Source organism: Myotis daubentonii, chromosome 12 (genome assembly GCF_963259705.1).
Source record: "Myotis daubentonii chromosome 12, mMyoDau2.1, whole genome shotgun sequence".
Lineage (NCBI taxonomy): Eukaryota > Metazoa > Chordata > Mammalia > Chiroptera > Vespertilionidae > Myotis > Myotis daubentonii.
This window is the reverse complement of record NC_081851.1, coordinates 54152389-54171647: the sequence shown is the minus strand read 5'-3', so window position 1 is coordinate 54171647 and position 19259 is coordinate 54152389. Positions and strand designations below refer to the sequence as shown.

The 19259-nt window shown below is 40.9% G+C and overlaps 1 protein-coding gene and 1 pseudogene across 3 annotated transcripts in view; one reads left to right on the top strand and one right to left on the bottom strand.

The window, feature by feature from the left end:
- FOXN2 (forkhead box N2) overlaps window positions 1-19259 on the top strand; it is a 62046-nt gene that overhangs the window by 25537 nt on the left and 17250 nt on the right. For all 3 annotated transcript variants that reach the window (XM_059659893.1, XM_059659894.1, XM_059659895.1), the window contains exon 3: window positions 17109-17215. In XM_059659893.1, coding sequence (XP_059515876.1) covers window positions 17109-17215 — 107 coding nt within the window. The remainder of the gene's footprint in view (window positions 1-17108; window positions 17216-19259) is intronic.
- Window positions 1845-2213, bottom strand: LOC132213821 (large ribosomal subunit protein eL33-like; annotated as a pseudogene).

Here is a 19259-nt window from a genome sequence, read left to right as displayed (position 1 = left end):
CTGGGTGTGTGGGGGGGGGGGTGGGGGGGAGTGTCCCTCAGCCCAGCCTGCCCCCTCTCACATACTGGGAGCCCTCAGGCATTGACCCCCATCACCCTCCAATCGCAGGATCGGCCCCTTGCCCAGGCCTGACGCCTCTGACAGAGGTGTCAGGCCTGGGCAGGGGACCCCCAGCTCCTGGGACTGCCAGCTTCGACCGTGTCCAGCTCCCATCGCTGGCTCCACCCCTACTTTCTGCTATCACTGGCCAGGGCGGCAAAGGCACCTGATTCTCCGATCATGGCTGGGGGGCTTCTTCCTGCTTTCCCTTTCGCCTCCCTGCATTGTGCCTACATATGCAGATTAACCGCCATCTTGTTGGCAGTTAACTGCCAATCTTAGTTGGCAGTTAATTTGCATATAGCCATGATTAGCCAATGAAAAGGGTAGCGTCGTACGCCAATTACCATTTTTCTCTTTTATTAGTGTAGATTTGCTTTCAGTCTACCATAGGTACATAAATTAGTGTTTTTAATGGTCCAGTTTTCTGTTTGTATAGTGTTTCTATCACTATCAGTATATTATTCTTATTTATGTAGTCTTGCAACCATTGCCTTAAAATTGGAATGTAGATCATTTATAGTAACGCAATTGATATGGTTGAATTAAAATCTATTGCTGTGCTATTTATTTTCTATTTGCTGTGTGTTTTTATTCCCTTTTTCCACTTTCCTGCCTTTTGGATTGAATATTTTTTATGATTCAATTTTATCTCTACTATTGGCTTATTAGCTATTACTTAAATTTTTTTAGCAATTTATTATATAATTTTCAGTATATATATATATATAGAGAGAGAGAGAGAGAGAGAAAGAGAGAGAGAGAGAGAGAGAAAGATGTATGTATATATAGGTATATACATACATGTATCTCTGTATATATCTTTATCACATTCTACCTTCAAATAATATTATACCATTTCATTTATTATCTGGACTTTTACAGAAAAACTTGACTAATCCTGATGTCCTATCTGGATCCTTTTTTTTCTTGGAGAAGTTTATATAGCATTTCTTGTAGTTCACGTCCACTAGCAATGAAATACTTTTTTCAACCATTTTATGGAGGAGGGCTATAGAATTCTAGGTTGGCCGTTTTCATAGTAGTCCCCTCATCTGCTGGAGTATAATTCAAGACCTCCAGTGGATGCAGATTGTATGGAACCCTATATATATGAATATACTATTTTTTTCTATACATACATACTTATGATAAAGTTTAATTTTATAAATTAGACACAGTAATAGATTATAACAATAACTGATAATAAAATAGAACAATTGCAACAATATATTGTAATAAAAGTTACGTGAGTATGGCCTCTCTTTTTCTCTCTTGAAATATCTTACTTTACTATAATCACTCTTATTTTTGTGAATGAAATGCCTACAGGATTAGATAAAGTGAGATAAATGTTATAGGCATTGTGACTTAATGCCAGGCTACTATTGACCTTCTGACCATACATCAGAGAAGAATCACCTGCTTTAGGTGATCCTGGATCATTGGACCATGATAATCTTGATAGTTTGATGTCAAGAGCAGATGATATCAATGGTTGAGGAAACTGAATATTTTTGTACTGCAGTTAACTGCAAGTAACTGAAACTGTGGAAAGTAAAACCACAGATAAGGGGGAACTACTGTACTTTAAAGATGTTGTTCTCTTGTCTTTAGTTTCTAATGAGAAGTCTACTGCATTCTTTGTTCCTCTGTTATGTTTCTTTTTTAGCTATCTGTCTGTCTTTAGGATTCTTTTTTGCCCCCACAGGAAAACAGATCCATTTTATTTATTTTTAGTAAGTTTAAATCCTTGAGGGGTACAGCATTACACGGATTCTGTGTCGAGTAGCCTTAGCAGGAAGGTTGCTTCGGAATTTAGCACGAACCATTCCAGTGTTTCCATGAGCACAAGTTACCTTTCCTCAGATTACTCTGGTTTTGTTTTGTTTGCCACCAGGAGTCACTGTGTTCTTTGCTTTGTACTACACATAAGCACATCTCTTGCCTAGATAGAATTCTGTTTCATCTCATCAAGCATAAACAAACACCTTCAATTTTAAGAAGAGCTGTGTGCTTCCTCTGGTTCCAGAGACCCTGCTTATAGCCAGCAAAAATGGTCTTGGACCACAGCCTTCCAGACATATTTGTCCTTATAGAAGTCTTGTTCCCAGCAGGCCAGCAGGCCCACAACTCCTCCATCCTGTCCTCCCTATTGCTGGAACCCCTCAAAATCAATGCCTGGCAGAGCCTCCGTGCCCCAGCAGTGCCTCCTCGAGATGTGGTGGAACCCACTCCAGTTATTTACCCTCTAGGATTCTTTGCATTATCACTACTTTTCAGTAGTTTCCCTATGACGTACTTAGTTGTATTTTTCTTTATTTTTATCCTACTTTGGTTTTTCAGAGGTTTGTGGATCTGTGGTTAGTTTTTCTTCTTACGTTTAGAACAATTTTGCTCATTGTCTCTTCAAATATTTCTTTTGGCTCACTTCCTACTTCTGAGGCGCTAAGTAAAAATATGTTAGACCATTTGCTATTGTCTCACCTATTAGTTGCTGTGCCCCTTTTTCTATTTTTTTCTCCCTTTATTTCAGTTTGGATAATTTTTATTGCTCTTTATACAGGTTCACTTTTTCCTCTGTTGTGTTCGTTCTGCTGATAAGCCTGACAAAGAATTTGTCATACCTTTTATTTCTAGCATTTGTACTTACCTTTAAAAAATATTCTCCATCTCTCTGCTAAAATTTCCCACTAGATCTATAAATATATTAGTCATAGTTGTGGTATCTGTCCAATAATTTCAATATCTGTTCCATCTCTGGGTCTGGTTTTGTTGACTGTTTTGTCTCCTGTTTTTTTTGTGTGTGTGTGTTTCATAATTTTGGATTGAATGTCAGTGTAAGATATTGGTAGAGACTAAGGTAAATAATATTTCTGCCCAGAAGTAGACATTGCCTCTACTTTTATTAGGTTGTTAGTGTGAACAGGCATTGGTCAATCTAGTTAATAATTGAACTGGGATTGGGTTTTGTGATTGTCATAGTTACCTTCAGCATACCACAGGCTTCAGATCCCTACAGAGATGGACTGCCAATACTTTGTGCTTAGTGTGAGAACTGGAGTATCAGATGATTTTTCTTAGTGTTTCTATTTCACCTTTATCTTTCAGCTTGTGCCACATTTGGGGGCTGGAGTGGAGTCTGGACATTTCTTTTCATGCTCTTGCCCCTCCAATAGCAATAGATTGTTATTGCTTATTACTTGGTGCATGGCTTTTTTTTTTTTTTTTTTAAATGACCGCTACTGCCCTAACCGGTTTGGCTCAGTGGATAGAGCATCGGCCTGCGGACTCAAGGGTCCCGGGTTCAATTTCGGTCAAGGGCATGTACCTTGATTGCAGGCACATCCCCAATGAGGAGTGTGCAGGAGGCAGCTGATGGATGTTTCTCTCTCATTGATGTTTCTAACTCTCTATCCCTCTTCCTTCCTCTCTGTAAAAAATTAATAAAATATATTTAAAAAAATAAAATGATAGCTACTTTGCCTTTTTTTAAAAATATATATTTTTAATGATTTCAGAGAGGAAGAAAGAGAGAGAAACATCAATGATGAGAATCATTGATCGGCTGCCTCCTGTATGCCCTCTCGTGGCCTGTAACCCGGGCATGTGCCCTTGACTGGAATCGAACCCCAGACCCTTCTATCTTCTATGCTCTATCCACTGAGCCAAACCATCTAGGGAGGTACAAGGCTTTTTAAGGTGGGTTTTTTAGTTCTTCTGTTCCCATTTTAGTCTTAGCAGGCGTATGAATGCCTCTGACTCATGAGTGGGTTTTTTCTTGCCTCCTCCAGGAGCAGACAGTTTCTCCCGTCTATTCAGAGTGGAGTCTAGAGCTGCATTCATCACTAGCCAACTATCTACATGTGGCTACTGGTTGGTATATTGGACAGCATAGATATAGGATATTTCTGTTATTGTAGAAAGTCCTACTGGACAGTGCTGTTCCGGAGCTCAGGCCAGCTTCCTGCTTATTCCCATTATGGTAGATAAACTGGCTAATATCAGTGGGATGTCTTAGGTACAAGTGAGTGACCATTTCTTTTCTCAGTGTAGCAGATTTGTGCTTTGTGTTATTGGGGGAGCTGGGCATGAGCAGATTTTCTGCCCTTCTCCTAATGACACATGGCACATTGCCTAGTGTCAATGAAGTATGAGGATACTTGGTTTTGTACTTCTCTTCTAGCAGCAGCCGTCCTTTGCCTAGGACTGAGGTGAGTAGGGTATTTTGTCTTTCTCTCAGTAGCAGACAGCTTTTGCTTAATTTTGGAGCTTTGTCCAGAATATAGACAGGTTGTGTGCCTATCCCACAGGAATACCTGATCTCACCTTACGCTCATTCAGGGCCAGCAGTATGGATGAGGTTTGTCTTGCTAGATTCTATATATCTATCTTCATTTCCAAGGATGTCTCTTTTAGGTCTTCTGCACTGCCCACAGTCTTTCTCTGGAGCATAGCATGGAGGTTCATGGAAAAATACTGACTAGTGGATGAAGACTTTTTCCTGCCTGGGAATGCCAAGGATGCTAACTTATCTTGCTAGCTCACACTTGGCTTTTAAGAATTTGTTAAATTTTGAGTAGTTTTTTTTCTTACCTTCTTTATGACTACTACTTCTTCCATGCTCTGCCAATGGTAAAACAGCTCACATGTTCCATTAAAACAGTCCACATATTCCATCTCTCCTGATAGGTCCCTGTCACAGTTTAGAATTCAGTTCCTTCAGTTGTCTTGCAGTTTTAGCTCTCAGATGGACTCATAAAAAATTATGATTTTGTAGATTATTTTGAGTTTTTTTTTTTTTTAATTAGACTGAGAGTAATGTTCTCTTATAGTTTACTATTCCCTAACTGGCAGCAGAAGTCTATTCTTAAGTGAAATAAAAGTTAAAAGAGTAAGTAATTATATTTTTAGGTGATTGAAGGATTTTCTAGGATAGTGCTGTTCAAACTTAAATGTAGAAGGATCTTGTTAAAATGCAGATTATGATTCAAATCTAGGATGGAGAATGAGGCTTTTATTTCTAACAGGCTACCAGGTGATCGTGATGCCGCTAGCCCATGGACACACCCTGAGTAGCAAGACATTATGAAATATCATCATCTTATAGCTAACTTACAGGAGGTTGTATTAGTTATTTATTGCCATGTAACAAATTGCTGTCTCATATTCTGTACTATATACATGGAATATTTACAAAGACCAACTATGTATTAGGCCATTTTAAAAGCCTCAATAATTTTAACGGATCAATCTCTGTCATAGTTAGCCTCTGAGATGGCCCCAAATGAGCCCCGCTTTCTGGAGAGTCTCCTTCAATACTGAATAGGGCTGACTTGTGTAACCCAGATGATATTGTGGAAATGAGGGAGTTTGCCTTTTCAGAGACTAGATCATAAAAAAACATGGCTTCCATCTTGGGCTCTTGCATAACTTGTTCAATGGGAAGCCAGCTGCCATATCCTAAAGGCACTTAGGTGTCCCTATGGAGAGGCTCATGTGGCAAGGAAATGAGATCCTGTTTCAATAGCCAGGAGAGTGAGCCATCTTGGAAGCAGATTCTAAGTCTTTTCCCATGTGCATCGTTAGAGTTTAGTTTTTAATTATGTCACTTAATTCTTCTCTAGTTTGTGTTTACATTTATGGTGGGACATAAAAGTTGAACTATCTACTAGGTATTTAGAAATAAGCTACAGGAATAGTGGGGATGTTGTGGAATTACAGCTCTAAGTGTATAAGTCAGCATTGATTTTCAGTAGACGAATCTAAGAAAATAAGGGTGTAATGGAAAATAAGGCAGTTGAGGTAAGTGTGTATGAGCAATAGTGTTAAATGTTGCAAAAAACTTGGAAATGATTTGCTAAGAAAAATTCATTGATACAAAAGATTAGGGTCAAAATATATAAGCAGTGGTGTACTGGTGGTAAATGTTTATAATTGGGTGGGAGCGGGGATATAGCTTTTGCAGATATCCACAATACAGATATTTCCGTCATGGCCAGTTTCAAGCTACCAACATTAAATGTGAAGTTGATGAGATGTTTACAGTCAGCAGCACACCATTATATTTAAGGGACTCATAATTCAACCCTTATATAATAAAAGCCTAATATGCAAATTGTCCCCTCAGGCAGTCGTTTGACTGGGAGTTCAACCGCTCACCATGACGTGCGCTGACCACCAGGGGCGGCGCAGAACGTGGCCAGTGTTGGAAACGTGCTGCGACGCCTCGCCAGCTACCTGGGGGTGGGGGTGACAGGGATGGATGTGTGGTGAAAATGCAGGGACGCCAGGGCTTGCACACTGAGGAAGCCCCCGGTCTCAGGTGCCAGGTGCCCACAAGGAGCCCACCCCGCACCCGCATGGCCTCCTTTCGGGTGAGCCAGGCTGCAGCCGCTGGGGCCCTCCATGGGTTCACGCAGGAGCCGGTCTGTGAGGCCGGCTGGGAGAGAGTGCTGCCTGCCCGGCTTCCTTGCAGCACCACTGGGTGGCCCAGAGGCCCATGCTGCATCCCAGCCTGCAGTGTCTGGCTGCATTCACTGCATCTCTGTGTGGGGACTCAGACACTGTGACTCAGGTGGAGGGAGGCACACGGGGGTCTGGGGGCCGAGGGTCTGCTCAGGGCCCAGAGGTCAGCTGGGACCTGCCCTTCCACTCCAGATGCTCACACTTCGATTGCTGGCCAGGCCTAGGGACCGTACCCATGTATGAATTTCGTGCACCAGGCCTCTAGTAAGGAAAATAAAACCTAATAGAAAAATGGGAAAGAATATGAACAGGCAGTTCATAAAAGGAAATACAAATGGCTCATAAATATATGCAAAGATATTCATCCTCACTAGTAATCAAAGACCACTTTTACCTACTAGAATGCAAAAAATTTTAAATGTTTGATAGTATCAAATTAGATGAGGACGACATGGGGAAATAAAACAATATCAATAGTTTCACACATTTGATTACAAAGGAGTGTAAATTAATATGATCATACTTGAAGGCAACTTGACAGAAATTATTACAAATAGAAATGTGCTTATCCTTTGATCTAGTGGATCAGATTCTGATTTCTCCCCTAAAGTAACATTCATACTTGAATGCAAGGCAATGTATATGAGAATATTCACTGTGGTGTTATTTGTAATAAATGTTGTAGAATAAAGTGTTCAATGTGGTGTGATTTGTGGTAATGATCAAAAGGGACTTGTTCTTGTCTATAAATTTTAAATGTGTGCATTATTTATATAATTAACCTGAGTGTTTTTGAATGCTCAGAGAAAGAAAGTAATTAAGGAAGTAAGAGCTAGCAAACAGGAAAGCATAAAGTCCAGATTACAGGGAGAGTGTGATAAAGAAGAAAAAATTATGCTATCAAATAACACGGAATATGAGGATAAGTATAGAAATTGTTATATATTGAGGCAAAATTATCAGGCTGTCACCACAAGTTAGGGTGGAAGGAAAGGAAATCATAGGTGACAATCATCACAAAAATTAATAGACCACTTTGCTTAAGTGTCTGAAATATGGATGCAGAAAGTGACACATTTAAGTAGGATTAGGAAGGTTTATGGATTTTTTAATTTATGAAATACTTCTTAAAATCAATGCCTCAGAAGGATAGTATTTCGCTTCTAATCTGCAGAAGGCAAGTAGGTTATACTTACTTCCATTAAATGTTGGAAATAAATTTGGCAACCTTGACAGCACTTTTCTGATGACTGATCATTAAGTAGAGATGGTAATCTAAAAAAAGGCAAGGTGGCCCTGGCCAGATGGGTCAGTTGGGTGGAGTGTTGTCTGTATACCAAAAAAGGTTGTGAATTCGATTCTGGGTCAGGGCACATACCTAGGTTTCGGATTGAACCCTGGTGAGGGCACATGCGGGAGACGGCCAATTGCTGTTTCTCTCACATCGATGTTTCTCTCTCTCCCTTCCACTCTCCCTAAAAATCGATAAAAATATATCCTCGGGTGAGGATTAATTTTAAAAGAAAAAGGCAAGATAGCAACGTCCAGGTCAGACTACAAAGTGGTAATGATAAAAAAACCAGTTGGTATAGCTGGTTGGATAGATTCCCCTATCATTCATAGCATAGTTACTCCCTCAAAAGGCAGGTCTAAAAATCTTGGCATGGTATTTTTCTGCCTTGGGATTTTAAAATTATAAAAGTTAGACATGCTCTTTTGTGGTTGTCATTCTGTTTTTGTTTTTACATTTTAAACATTAGCATCCAAGCCTTATATCTACTTTTTACGTTTTTATAAAGCCAAACTAAAATATTATAACTGGGATTTTAGCTGGGAAATATGAAGTTTGACATTTTACCTGGTCTAGTACAATTTACATTTGCATGATGATTACGTGTTTCGATAGCTGAGTCCCAGGGGAAGGTGGGGGGAATCATGCTAACCACTATAAAAGTTCATGCTATAAGCAAGAGATATGAATACCATTTTAACTTGTTAATTCTTTTTAATTCAGTGGTTCTAAAAACCACTGAAAACGTAGTCAAGAGGGGGAACTCTACTAAAATGTATGGGGCAAGTACTTTAAAAACATCTCAGGAATAATGAACATTGCCCTTTCTCCCTATCTATTATTTACAACTTCCATTAAGATAAATCTTTTTAGCCGAAACCGGTTTGGCTCAGTGGATAGAGCGTCGGCCTGTGGACTGAAAGGTCCTGGGTTCGATTCCGGTCAAGGGCATGTACCTGGGTTGCGGGCACATCCCCAGTGGGAGATGTGCAGGAGGCAGCTGATCGATGTTTCTCTCTCATCGATGTTTCTCTCTATCTCTCTCCCTTCCTCTCTGTAAAAAATCAATAAAATATATTTTTTAAAAAAAAGTTTAAAAAAAAAAAAGATAAATCTTTTTAAAATTTGGCTCATTTCTTCAGAACCTTCATCCTTCTCTACCAAATAGGTCCAAAAGCCTTAGTGTTTCCAAATGCATAATAGTAAATGAGAGAATACACATTTCCTGTTTCCATTGCACAAAAGATTTATCTTGTTCTTTGTAAATTTAGTTGAAAACAATTCTTAACTTCTAAAGCTCTTTATTATTTGTTCTATCATCTAAGCACAATAATGAAGAGGCCAAGTTTTTAAGAAGTGAGCTAGTTAAAAATAAGTTCTTTTTTCTTATAGACTCTAAAACATAGATTAGCAAATGCATAGTTTTATCTCTTGTTACTGATAGTTCATGAACAGACCCCGTGAAAGGAAGTGCTGCCATGGTAACATAAACCAGACTGTTATTTGGAGACCTTATTCAAGATACTTAACTGCCCCGAACTTCAAGTTTTCAGTACCAGTTCTTTTAATTTGTTATTTCAAGGAAATAGCGATTCTACCATTATCAAAACAATTTGCAGCTCTCTCACAATAGAATTTGAAAACAGTTTCTAGGAGTGTAATCTCAGAAATATCAAGATAGAACATAGCTAGAATTATTAAAATAATTGTCTTAGTAAATATATCAAAAATAATTTACGTATATCTTTTCTCTCTGAAACTGGAATGGTTTGGGGGCAAAGCATTTTGTGGGTGCTTACATTTTATAATTTTGTTTCCCCACCAAAACATTATTTGGGCCAAGTGACTAAATATATATTTAATTTAAGAAGTTCCATCATTTAATCTAAAAGTATATTTGTAAACTTAACTTCCTTTGGGGAAAAAAACCCCAAAATTTCAAATATTTGTTTAGCATAGTTCATGTGGTATCTTGCCACTGAAAGAAAAAAACAAAAACGTTTTACCTGATATGTGGTATATTTCTTTCTATATTACAGTGTGATAGGACACCCATGGTTTTTCTTTTCCTATGTATTTAAGTTGCTAGGATGCTAAACACTGCCTTACATCAATTACCATACCTTTCCTCAGACAAGGGCTTTTTTCCTTTTTAAATTTAGTTTACCCCTTGTTCTTTACCACCTGACTTTGTTTCTTATTCCAAATTAATTGAGTTTTTAAAAAATTGATTTCAGGGAGGAAAGGAGGGGAAGATAGAGATAGAAGCATCAGTGATGAGAGAGAATCATTGACTGGCTGCCTCTTGCATGCCCCCCTACTGGGGATCAAGCCCGAAACACAGGCATGTGACTTGACCAAGAATTGAACCATGACCTCCTAGTTCATGGGTCAATGCTCAACCACTGAGCCACACCAACCGGGCTGGAATTAATTGACTTTTGTTCTTACTGTTTTTTAAAACTACCTCATCTCTTAGAAGTAAAGGAATAAGAATATACTGTTATTAAACCATATAATCTCTCACTTTACATATGCAATTTTAGAATATCCTCCTAGTATTAACTTATTTTTTATCTCTGTCACTTACATATGAATTACCTTCTTTGAATCTCATCACAACTTAGTGATGGCCTGGTTTTTTATTTTACAGGTAAATTATGCATGAGAGGACTGACTCTTAGAGATATGATTTGTTGATTATCACATAGCCAATCAAGAAGCACTGTTTAGGACCTCAGTGTTTTTTGTGTGTGTTTTTTTAAAATATATTTTATTGATTTTTTTACAGAGAGGAAGGGAGAGGGATAGAGAGTCAGAAACATTGATCAGCTGCCTCCTGCACACCCCCCACTGGGGATGCGCCAGCAACCAAGGCACACACCCTTGACCGGAATCAAACCCGGGACCCCTCAGCCCACAGGGTGACGCTCCATCCACTGAGCCAAACTGGCCAAGGCCTCAGTGTTTTTTTGTTTTGTTTTCTAGGACCTCAGTTTTTTGTGTGTTTTTAATCCTCACTGGAAGATATTTTTCCATTGATTTTTAGAGAGTGGGAGAGAGACAGAGAAATATCGATGGGAGAGAAACACATTGATTGGTTGCCTCCTGCACAAGCCCTCGGGCCAGGGAGGAGCCTGCAATGAGGTATGTGCCCTTAACTGGAATTGAACTTTGGACCCTTCAGTCTGCAGGCCAATGCTCTCTCCACTGAGCCAAACCAGCTAGGGCAGGACCTCAGTTTTTAAACCTGTAGAAGTGTTCTTTCATTGTGCCACTCTGCCATAATAATTATGACACGATATTCAAAGATAAAAGAGCCTCAGTAATAGATTAATATTACCTTGCAAAAGATTTAGGGAAATGGAAGTACTCTAGAATTCATCACATCAAATCTTCAGCAATTATAATAGCTTATATTATACTAGAGGCCCGGTGCACAAAAATTTGTGCACTTGGCGGTTAGGGGGGAATCCCTCAGCCCGGCCTGTGCCCTCTTGCAGTCTGGAACCCCTCAGGGGATGACCATCTGCTGGCTGAGGCCTGCTCCCTGGGGGGATTGGGCCTAAGATGGCAATCTGGCAGCCCGGCAGCCCTCGGGGGATGTCCACTTGCCAGCGGGGAGCAGGCCTAAGCTGCAGTCGGACATCCTTAGCGCTGCTGAGGAGGCAGGAGAGGCTCCCACCACCACCTCTGTACTGGCAGCCATCAGCCTGGCTTGTGGCTGAGCAGGACAGCTCCTGCATTGAGCGTCTGCCCCCTGGTGTTCAGTGTATGTCATAGTGACCAGTCATTCCCAGTCTTTCTGCTGTTAGAGTCAGTTTGCATGTTACCCTTTTACTATATAGGATAGAGGCCTGGTGCATGGGTGGGGGGCCAGCTGGTTTGCTCTGAAGGGTGTCCCAGATCAGGGTGGGGGTCCCGCTTGGGTGCCTGGCCAGCCTGGATGAAGGGATGATGGCTGTTTGCAGCTGGTCACACACCCTTCAGGGTGGGGGGGTCCCCACTGGGGTGCCTGGCCAGTCTAGGTGAGGGGCTGAGGGCCATTTTCAGGCTGGCGGGTGACTGAAGCTCCCAACCTCTCCTTTTTTTCTTTATTCTGGGATTTATTTACCTTCTATGGCTGTCACTGGAGCTGAGAGCCGGCTTTAGCTCTGAGGCTCGGCTCCAGCTCTGAGACCTCGGCTGCTGAAAGCAGGTATCTGGGTTTGTTTGGGTTCTATAATTGTAACACTGTTGCAACTCCAGCTCTGAGATCCCAGCTGGCTGAAAGCAGGTTTCTGGGGATGGTTTAGCTTCTATAATTTCAACATTGTTTCTTAGACTGCAGCTCAGGGCCCAGCAGCAGCAGGCGGGGAACCTTGGCTTCCTCCATCACTGGAGCAAGCAAGCCTCCTGTTCGCTTCAGCTGCCTGGCTGCCGGCCGCCATCTTGGTTGGCAGTTAATTTGCATATCTCGCTGATTAGCCAATGGGAAGGGTAGTGAAGTTACGGTTAATTACCATGTTTCTCTATTATTAGATAGGATAAGATTTTATATAAATAACAGGGAGCAGGGGAACAGAAAACATGTAAATTTTATTGTTGTCTAAGTAATTGTTAAGTAAATCAAATTAAAGAAAGGGTTAACAAATTAATAGTTTGAATTTCACTAATCTTCTGAGTTAGTTCTGAGGTTCTGAGGAAGTTTTGAAAATCATATGGTAGGAGAGAGGACAAGGTTATACTTGTAAATGATTTTTACATTTGTGGAGAAAAATATCTAGTAGCCAACATTTGTTGAGTGGTTGAATGGCAGTATTCTAAACACTTTATGTGAATTAACTTATAATAAAGTAATTCTTGAAGTAGGTACAATTTCTATAGAGATATTTTGAGCACACTAATACACAGAGAACATATACATTTTTCTAAAGGTTACACAGCTGTTAAGTGATAGAACCAGTTTCTAAAGTAAGCAGCCTGATTCTAAGGCTTGCCTTCTTAATCACTGTATGAATAGTCTTTAGCTCTGGGGAAGTGGGATGAGATTGCCATTGGACTTGCTCTTTGCATGGCTATGGAGTTCTGTTTGTGAATGTGGTACATGTGTAGAAATATGCTTGTAGTCGGGCTTCTGTTCAGGATGTGTAGGTAGGGATGTTCAGCTAAGGAAATAGGAAAATTAATAGGAAGAGTTAATGAGTGATATGACAGTTCCTAAAGTCCTTCAGTATTTCCTTTTTTAAAAAATTTTTATTCATTGATTAGGGAATGAGAGAGACAGACATTGATTTGTTGCCCAGCCCATTCATTTATGCATTGTTTGATTCCTGCATGTGCCCCTACCTGGGACGGAACCCTCAATCTTGATATACATCAGGACGACGTTTCAACAGAGATATCTGACCAGGGCCCTTCAGTTATTTCATTTGACTAGCTCACTAGTGTGTATGGGATACTGATGGTTTTTTAAAAACTCTCTTGAATTTATTAATTCTATTCTTTTCCCAATTTTTAGTTTATATATTTATCAGTTTTCTTTTTATATGATTTTATATAATATATTTACATTATAAAATATTATGTAATTTTCTTTTTTTATTTTTCCCCTGTAGATGTGACAAAAGCTTGTTTCAGATATTGCAGTTCTTGTTTAAGAATGAAAATGTTGCCAGAACTGGTTTAGCTCAGTGGATAGAGCGTCGGCCTGCAGACCAAGGGGTCCCGGGTTCGATTCCGGTCAAGGGCATGTACCTTGGTTGTGGGCACATCCCCAGTGGGGGGCGTGCAGAAGGCAGCTGATCCATGTTTCTCTCTCATGGATGTTTCTGGCTCTCTATCCCTCTCCCTTCCTCTCTGTAAGAAATCAATAAAATATATTTTAAAAAAAAAAAAGAATGAAAATGTTTGAGGATATAAATTTGCCTTTAAGTTCAGCTAGGGCCACATCTGCTTAGTTTCGATACAACAATGTTTCATATACCCTTTAGATCAGGGGTCCTCAAACTACGGCCCGCAGGCCACATGCAAATACAAATATTGTATTTGTTCCCGTTTTGTTTTTTTACTTCAAAATAAGATATGTGCAGTGTGCATAGGAATTTGTTCATAGTTTTTTTTTAAACTATAGTCTGGCCCTCCAACAGTCTGAGGGACAGTGAACTAGCCCCTGTTTAAAAAGTTTGAGGACCCCTGCTTTAGATACTAGATAATCTGTAATTTTAGTTTGGATAGCTTTTTAATCCAAGAATGGTTATAAATTTCCAAGTGGTCAGCGAACTTTGTTGTGAGATTGTTAATTTTTATTTTCATTTTGTGTTGGAGTCCAAAATTGGGATCTTTAAAAGGGAATTAATTTTTCTTCATGGTATAGTCAAAATTTATAGTTTTTTCCCCATTAATATTTGGAAAGTATATTCTATTAGAGTTCGCTAATTACATCAGTTTTTCTCATCAGCATCCCACAGAACACTAACTTCTTAAATATTACCTGGGATAAAGAGGTTCTGTGTCAAATAATTTTGGGGAACCACATAAAGCAGGTTTAATTATAGCAGGACTGTTTTGATTCCTAATCTACAAATATGTAGTGTAATTTAAGAAGGAGGGAGGTAAAATATGCAGCATCTTCAAACCTATTCAAAGGAGTTACCTCATAGCCTGGCCTTTTTCCTGCATGTTAGATAATATTATGAGGTTCTTCAGGTATCTTGTTCACTTACCTTCTTCATAAGCTGTTCCTTCTTATTATGGGAACTATAAATCAAGTAAGCCTTTGTTTCAGGCACCTTCCATTTGTAATTTAGTAGGTGCTTTTATTAATAGACTAGAGGCCCGGTGCACAAAAATTTGTGCACTCGGGGGGGGAGGGAGGGGTCCCTCAGCCCGGCCTGTGCCCTCTCACAGTCTGGGACCCCTTGGGAGATAACGACCTGCTGGCTTAGGCCTGCTCCCGGGTGGCAGAGGGCAGGCCCAATCCCTAGGTGCAGCCCCTGGTCAGGCTCAGAGCAGGGCCGATTGGGGAGTTGGGGCGCCGCCCCCTGTCATGCACAGAGCAGGGCGGATTGGGAGGTTGCGATGCCACCCTTAGTCACGCTCAGGGTAGGGCCGATTGGGGGGTTGGGGCACCGCCCCCTGTCACACTCAAGGCAGGGTCGATGGGGAGGTTGTGGCGCACAGAGCAGGGCCCATCAGGGGGTTGGGGAACTCCCCCTTGTCACGCACAGAGCAGGGCCCATCAGGGGGTTGGGGAGCTCCCCCCTGTCACGCACAGAGCAGGGCCCATCAGGGGGTTGGGGAGCTCCCCCCTGTCACTCACAGAGTAGGGCCGATAGGGGAGTTGGTGCACCACCCCCTGTCATACACACAGCAGGGCAGATCAGGGGGTTGGGGCGCTGCCCTCTATCACCCACAGAGCAGGGCCGATCAGGGGGTTGGGGTGCCGCCACTCTCACACTCAGGGCAGGGCCGATGGGGAGGTTATAGCTCTACCCCGTCACACACAGAGCAGGGCCCGTGGGGTGAGGGGGTTGGGATGCCGCACCCTGTCACACACAGAGCCGCAGGGTGATCAGGGGTTTGGGGAGCTCCCCCCTATCAGGCACAGAGCAGGGCCGATCAGGGGGTTGGGGCGCCTTCACCTGTCATGAACAGAGCAGGGCCATAGGGAGGTTGTGGCCCCGCCCTCTGTCACACACAGAGCCGCAGGGCGATCAGGGGGTTTGGGCGCTGCCCCCTGTCACACTGATCCCGGTGCCGGGAGGCCTCTCAGCTCCACTGATCCCAGTGCTAGGAGGCATATTACTCTTTTACTATATAGGATAGAGGCCTGGTGCATGGGTGGGGCTGGCTGGTTTGCCCTGAAGGGTGTCCTGGATCAGGGTGGGGGTCCCCACTGGGGTGCCTGGCCAGCCTGGATGAGGGGATGATGGCTGTTTGCAGCTTGTCACACACCCTTCAGGGTGGGGGTTCCCACTGGGGTGCCTGGCCAGTCTGGGTGAGGGGCTGAGGGCTGTTTTCAGGCTGGGACTGAAGCTCCCAACTGCTACTTTTTTTCTTTTTTTTTTTTATTCTGGGCCAGCTTTAGCTCTGAGGCTCCAGCTCTTAGGCCTCTGCTCCTGAAAGCAGGTATCTGGTTTGTTTCGATTCTATAATCGAAACTCTGTATCAACTCCAGCTCTGAGATCCCAGCAGGCTGAAAGCTGGTTTCTGGGGTTTTGTTTAGCGTCTATATTTGTTACAATGTCTGAAACTGCAGGCTCAGAGGCCTGCAGCAGCAGGCGGGGAACGTTGGAGTCCTCGGTCACTGAAGCAAGCAAGCCTCATGTTAGTTTCAAGCTGCCTGGCTGACGGCCGCCATCTTGGCCGACAGTTAATTTGCATATATTGCTGATTAGCCAATGGGAAGGGTAGCGGTCGTACGCCAATTACCATGTTTCTCTTTTATTAGATAGGATTCTCTAGTTTCCAGAATCCTACAAATTCCATTATTTTTAGATTCCATTAACATTGAATATTTATTTTCATGGCCTCTGAGCTTGTGTACCCATTGCCAGCCATATTATCCAGAAGTCCCTCAACTGTTGAAACTTAACCATCTTAAGAGAAGGAATTAATGCTTCTTTCGTGTGTGTGTGTGTGTGTGTGTGTGTGTGTGTGTGTGTGTTGCGCACGCACGTGTGTATACTTAATCCTAACCAGAGGATATATTGCAAGAAAGGAAGGGGGATGGAGAGAGACAGACAGAAAGACATAGATGTGAAAGAGAAACATTACCTGTTGCCTCCTGTGCGCGCCCTGACCAGGGATCAAACCTTCAACCCAGGTATGTGCCCTGACCAAGAATCAAACTCAAGATCTTTTGCTGTATAGGATGATGCAACAAAAAACTGAACCCCCAACCAGAGCTTTTATAATTTTTTACAAGAGTCTTTTCCATACCTGTGTCACCAACTTACTTCTCTTTGAGGAATTTGCCATTATCTTCATTAAATTGTTTGCTGTTAATGCCATTAAAAAATAGGAATTATTCTTTGATGCCTCACTTAGTATCATATTCCCTAAAGTATTCCCTATGATGCTGTATAGAAAGTTTCCTTTTCTTTTTGAGTTTTCAGTAACAATAATACTAGTAATGGCTAACATTTATTGATATCGGAAAGTGTGGAGGGCCATTTTGTACAGCCGTCCATGCTGGTCACCATATAACTAGGGGTTATATTATTTTCACAAAGTTTCAGGTTATTAATTCTTGTGTATTTTATTCTAGGTTAATGGGAAAGGTTCCTTATGGTGTGTTGATCCAGAATATAAACCCAACCTTATGCAAGCTCTGAAGAAGCAACCTTTCCCTTCAGCATTAACATCTCCAGAAAGGTACAGGATCTTTCATATATATATATATATCAATGGTGCTTTATAAGATTTCCCTGTATGAGATGGAGAAATTCAACAAAGTTGTAGGGGTTTGGCGTTTTTTATTGACAATTATTCAATTATTTATGGATAAGACATTAGCGTAAGGCAGTTTTACTTATAGTCTAACTTGTGTTATTAGGAAACAGGATATTGGATAAGTAACATAAATTCTGGGAAATGTAGTCAGTACTCAATTAATATTATAACTAAACTCTAAAGACAGTTATATGATTTTAGTTACAAAAGACTAAATCATTTGAATTGTCTGCAATATTAATGCTGACCTAATGATGTGGGAAATTAAAGGTATATTTTAAAATGTTTAAGTAAGATGATTGTCATTGTAACATTTTGTTTTGATTTTACGGGTAAATACAGTTGTAAAGTATTTCCTTGCCTTTTGCTTTCAAACTCAGTGACTCCTATTGGCCTTATAGCTTTCCCATTTTAAATTGTATCTGAAAATGATATGACTTCCTTAAATCTGATTTGGTTTCCTTTTTCTAGAGAAGCCTTTAGAATCTTTTTGAATTCTATTAATGTACATTCATTTGAGTTAAAAATGCCAGATTTTGTCAAGATATTTTTAAGAGTTATCTGTAATGGTTAATGTGATTTTTGGAAAAATTTTAAACCTTTTTAATTAAAGTAATAAGTGGAAATTTTCAAACATACAAAAAAGTAGGGAGAAAGTTAAAAGAATTCCCAGCTGCAACAATTATCACCACTTCATATACTAGTTTCTTAAAATATTATTAGATAACTTTTACAGGTAGCTAAAATACAGTAAAAAAACAATAAGGCTAATGCTGAAATTTATGTACATACTAGAGGCCTGGTGCACGAAATTTGTGCACTCGGGGGTCCCGCAGCCTGGGATCCCTGGGGGGATGTCCGACTGATGGCTTAGGGAGTGGGCCTAAGCCGGCAGTTGGACATCCTTAGCACTCCCAAAAAGGTGGGAGAGGCTCCTGCCAACTGCTGTGCTCACCAGCTGTGAGCCTGGCTCAGGGCTTCTGGCTGAGCAGCAGTCCCCTGTGGGAGCGCACTGACCACCAGGGGGCAGCTCCTGTGTTGTGCATCTGCCCTCTGGTGGTCAGTGCACATCATAGTGACCAGTCGTTCTGCTGTTAAGTCAATTTGCATATTAGCCTTTTATTATCTAGGATACTCTTAGAGATTTTAAGCTTGTTTACCATATTAGTAAGTAAAAGGATCATTGTAACAAAAACTGAGTGATTTATTCTTACAAATGAAATCTAGAAAAGAAGTTATCAGAATATATCTTCATTGTTTAGGAGTTGATATCTTTATTAGTTAATGTTGGTGCTTATGTTCTGGTTAAAGCACCAACATTCTAAATTTAGAAACTGATAAGTTCAGTGAAGGTCACTTATGTGTTTTATTTAGCTATGCTATTTTTTAAATTAAAGGTTAAATGGGAGCCCTGGCTGGTGTACTTAAGTGTTTATAGCATCGGCTCACGCACTGAAGGATAGAGGGTTCGATTCCCTGTCAAAGGCACGTACCTCGGTTGCAGATTCTTCCCTGGCCTGGATGCGTTGGGTGCAGGAAGCAACCAGTCAATGTGTGTCTCATATTGATGTTACTCTCTCTCTTCCCCTCCTCTCCCTCCCTTCCAGTCTCTGAAAATCAATGGGAAAAATATCCTTAGGTGAGGATTTAAAGAAAAAAAGATTAAATGGGAGAATTGGTGCAATTTTTTGTATACCAACAAAAACACACTTCATTGTGTCTTTGGTATGTTGCATTTTCAACTTTATCATGTTTAAAGGTAAATAAAATGATCTATGGCTTAAAATAGGTAGATAAAATAATGACAACATAAAGGTTATAATCTTTGACCTTGAAACATTACTAAGCATTTTTGTTTACTTTTTAATTTATTTTTTCTGTTAATCCTCACCTGAGGGTATTTTTCCATTGATTGATTTTTTTTTTTTTTTCCCAGAGAGAGAGAGAGAGAGAGTGGAAGGGTGGG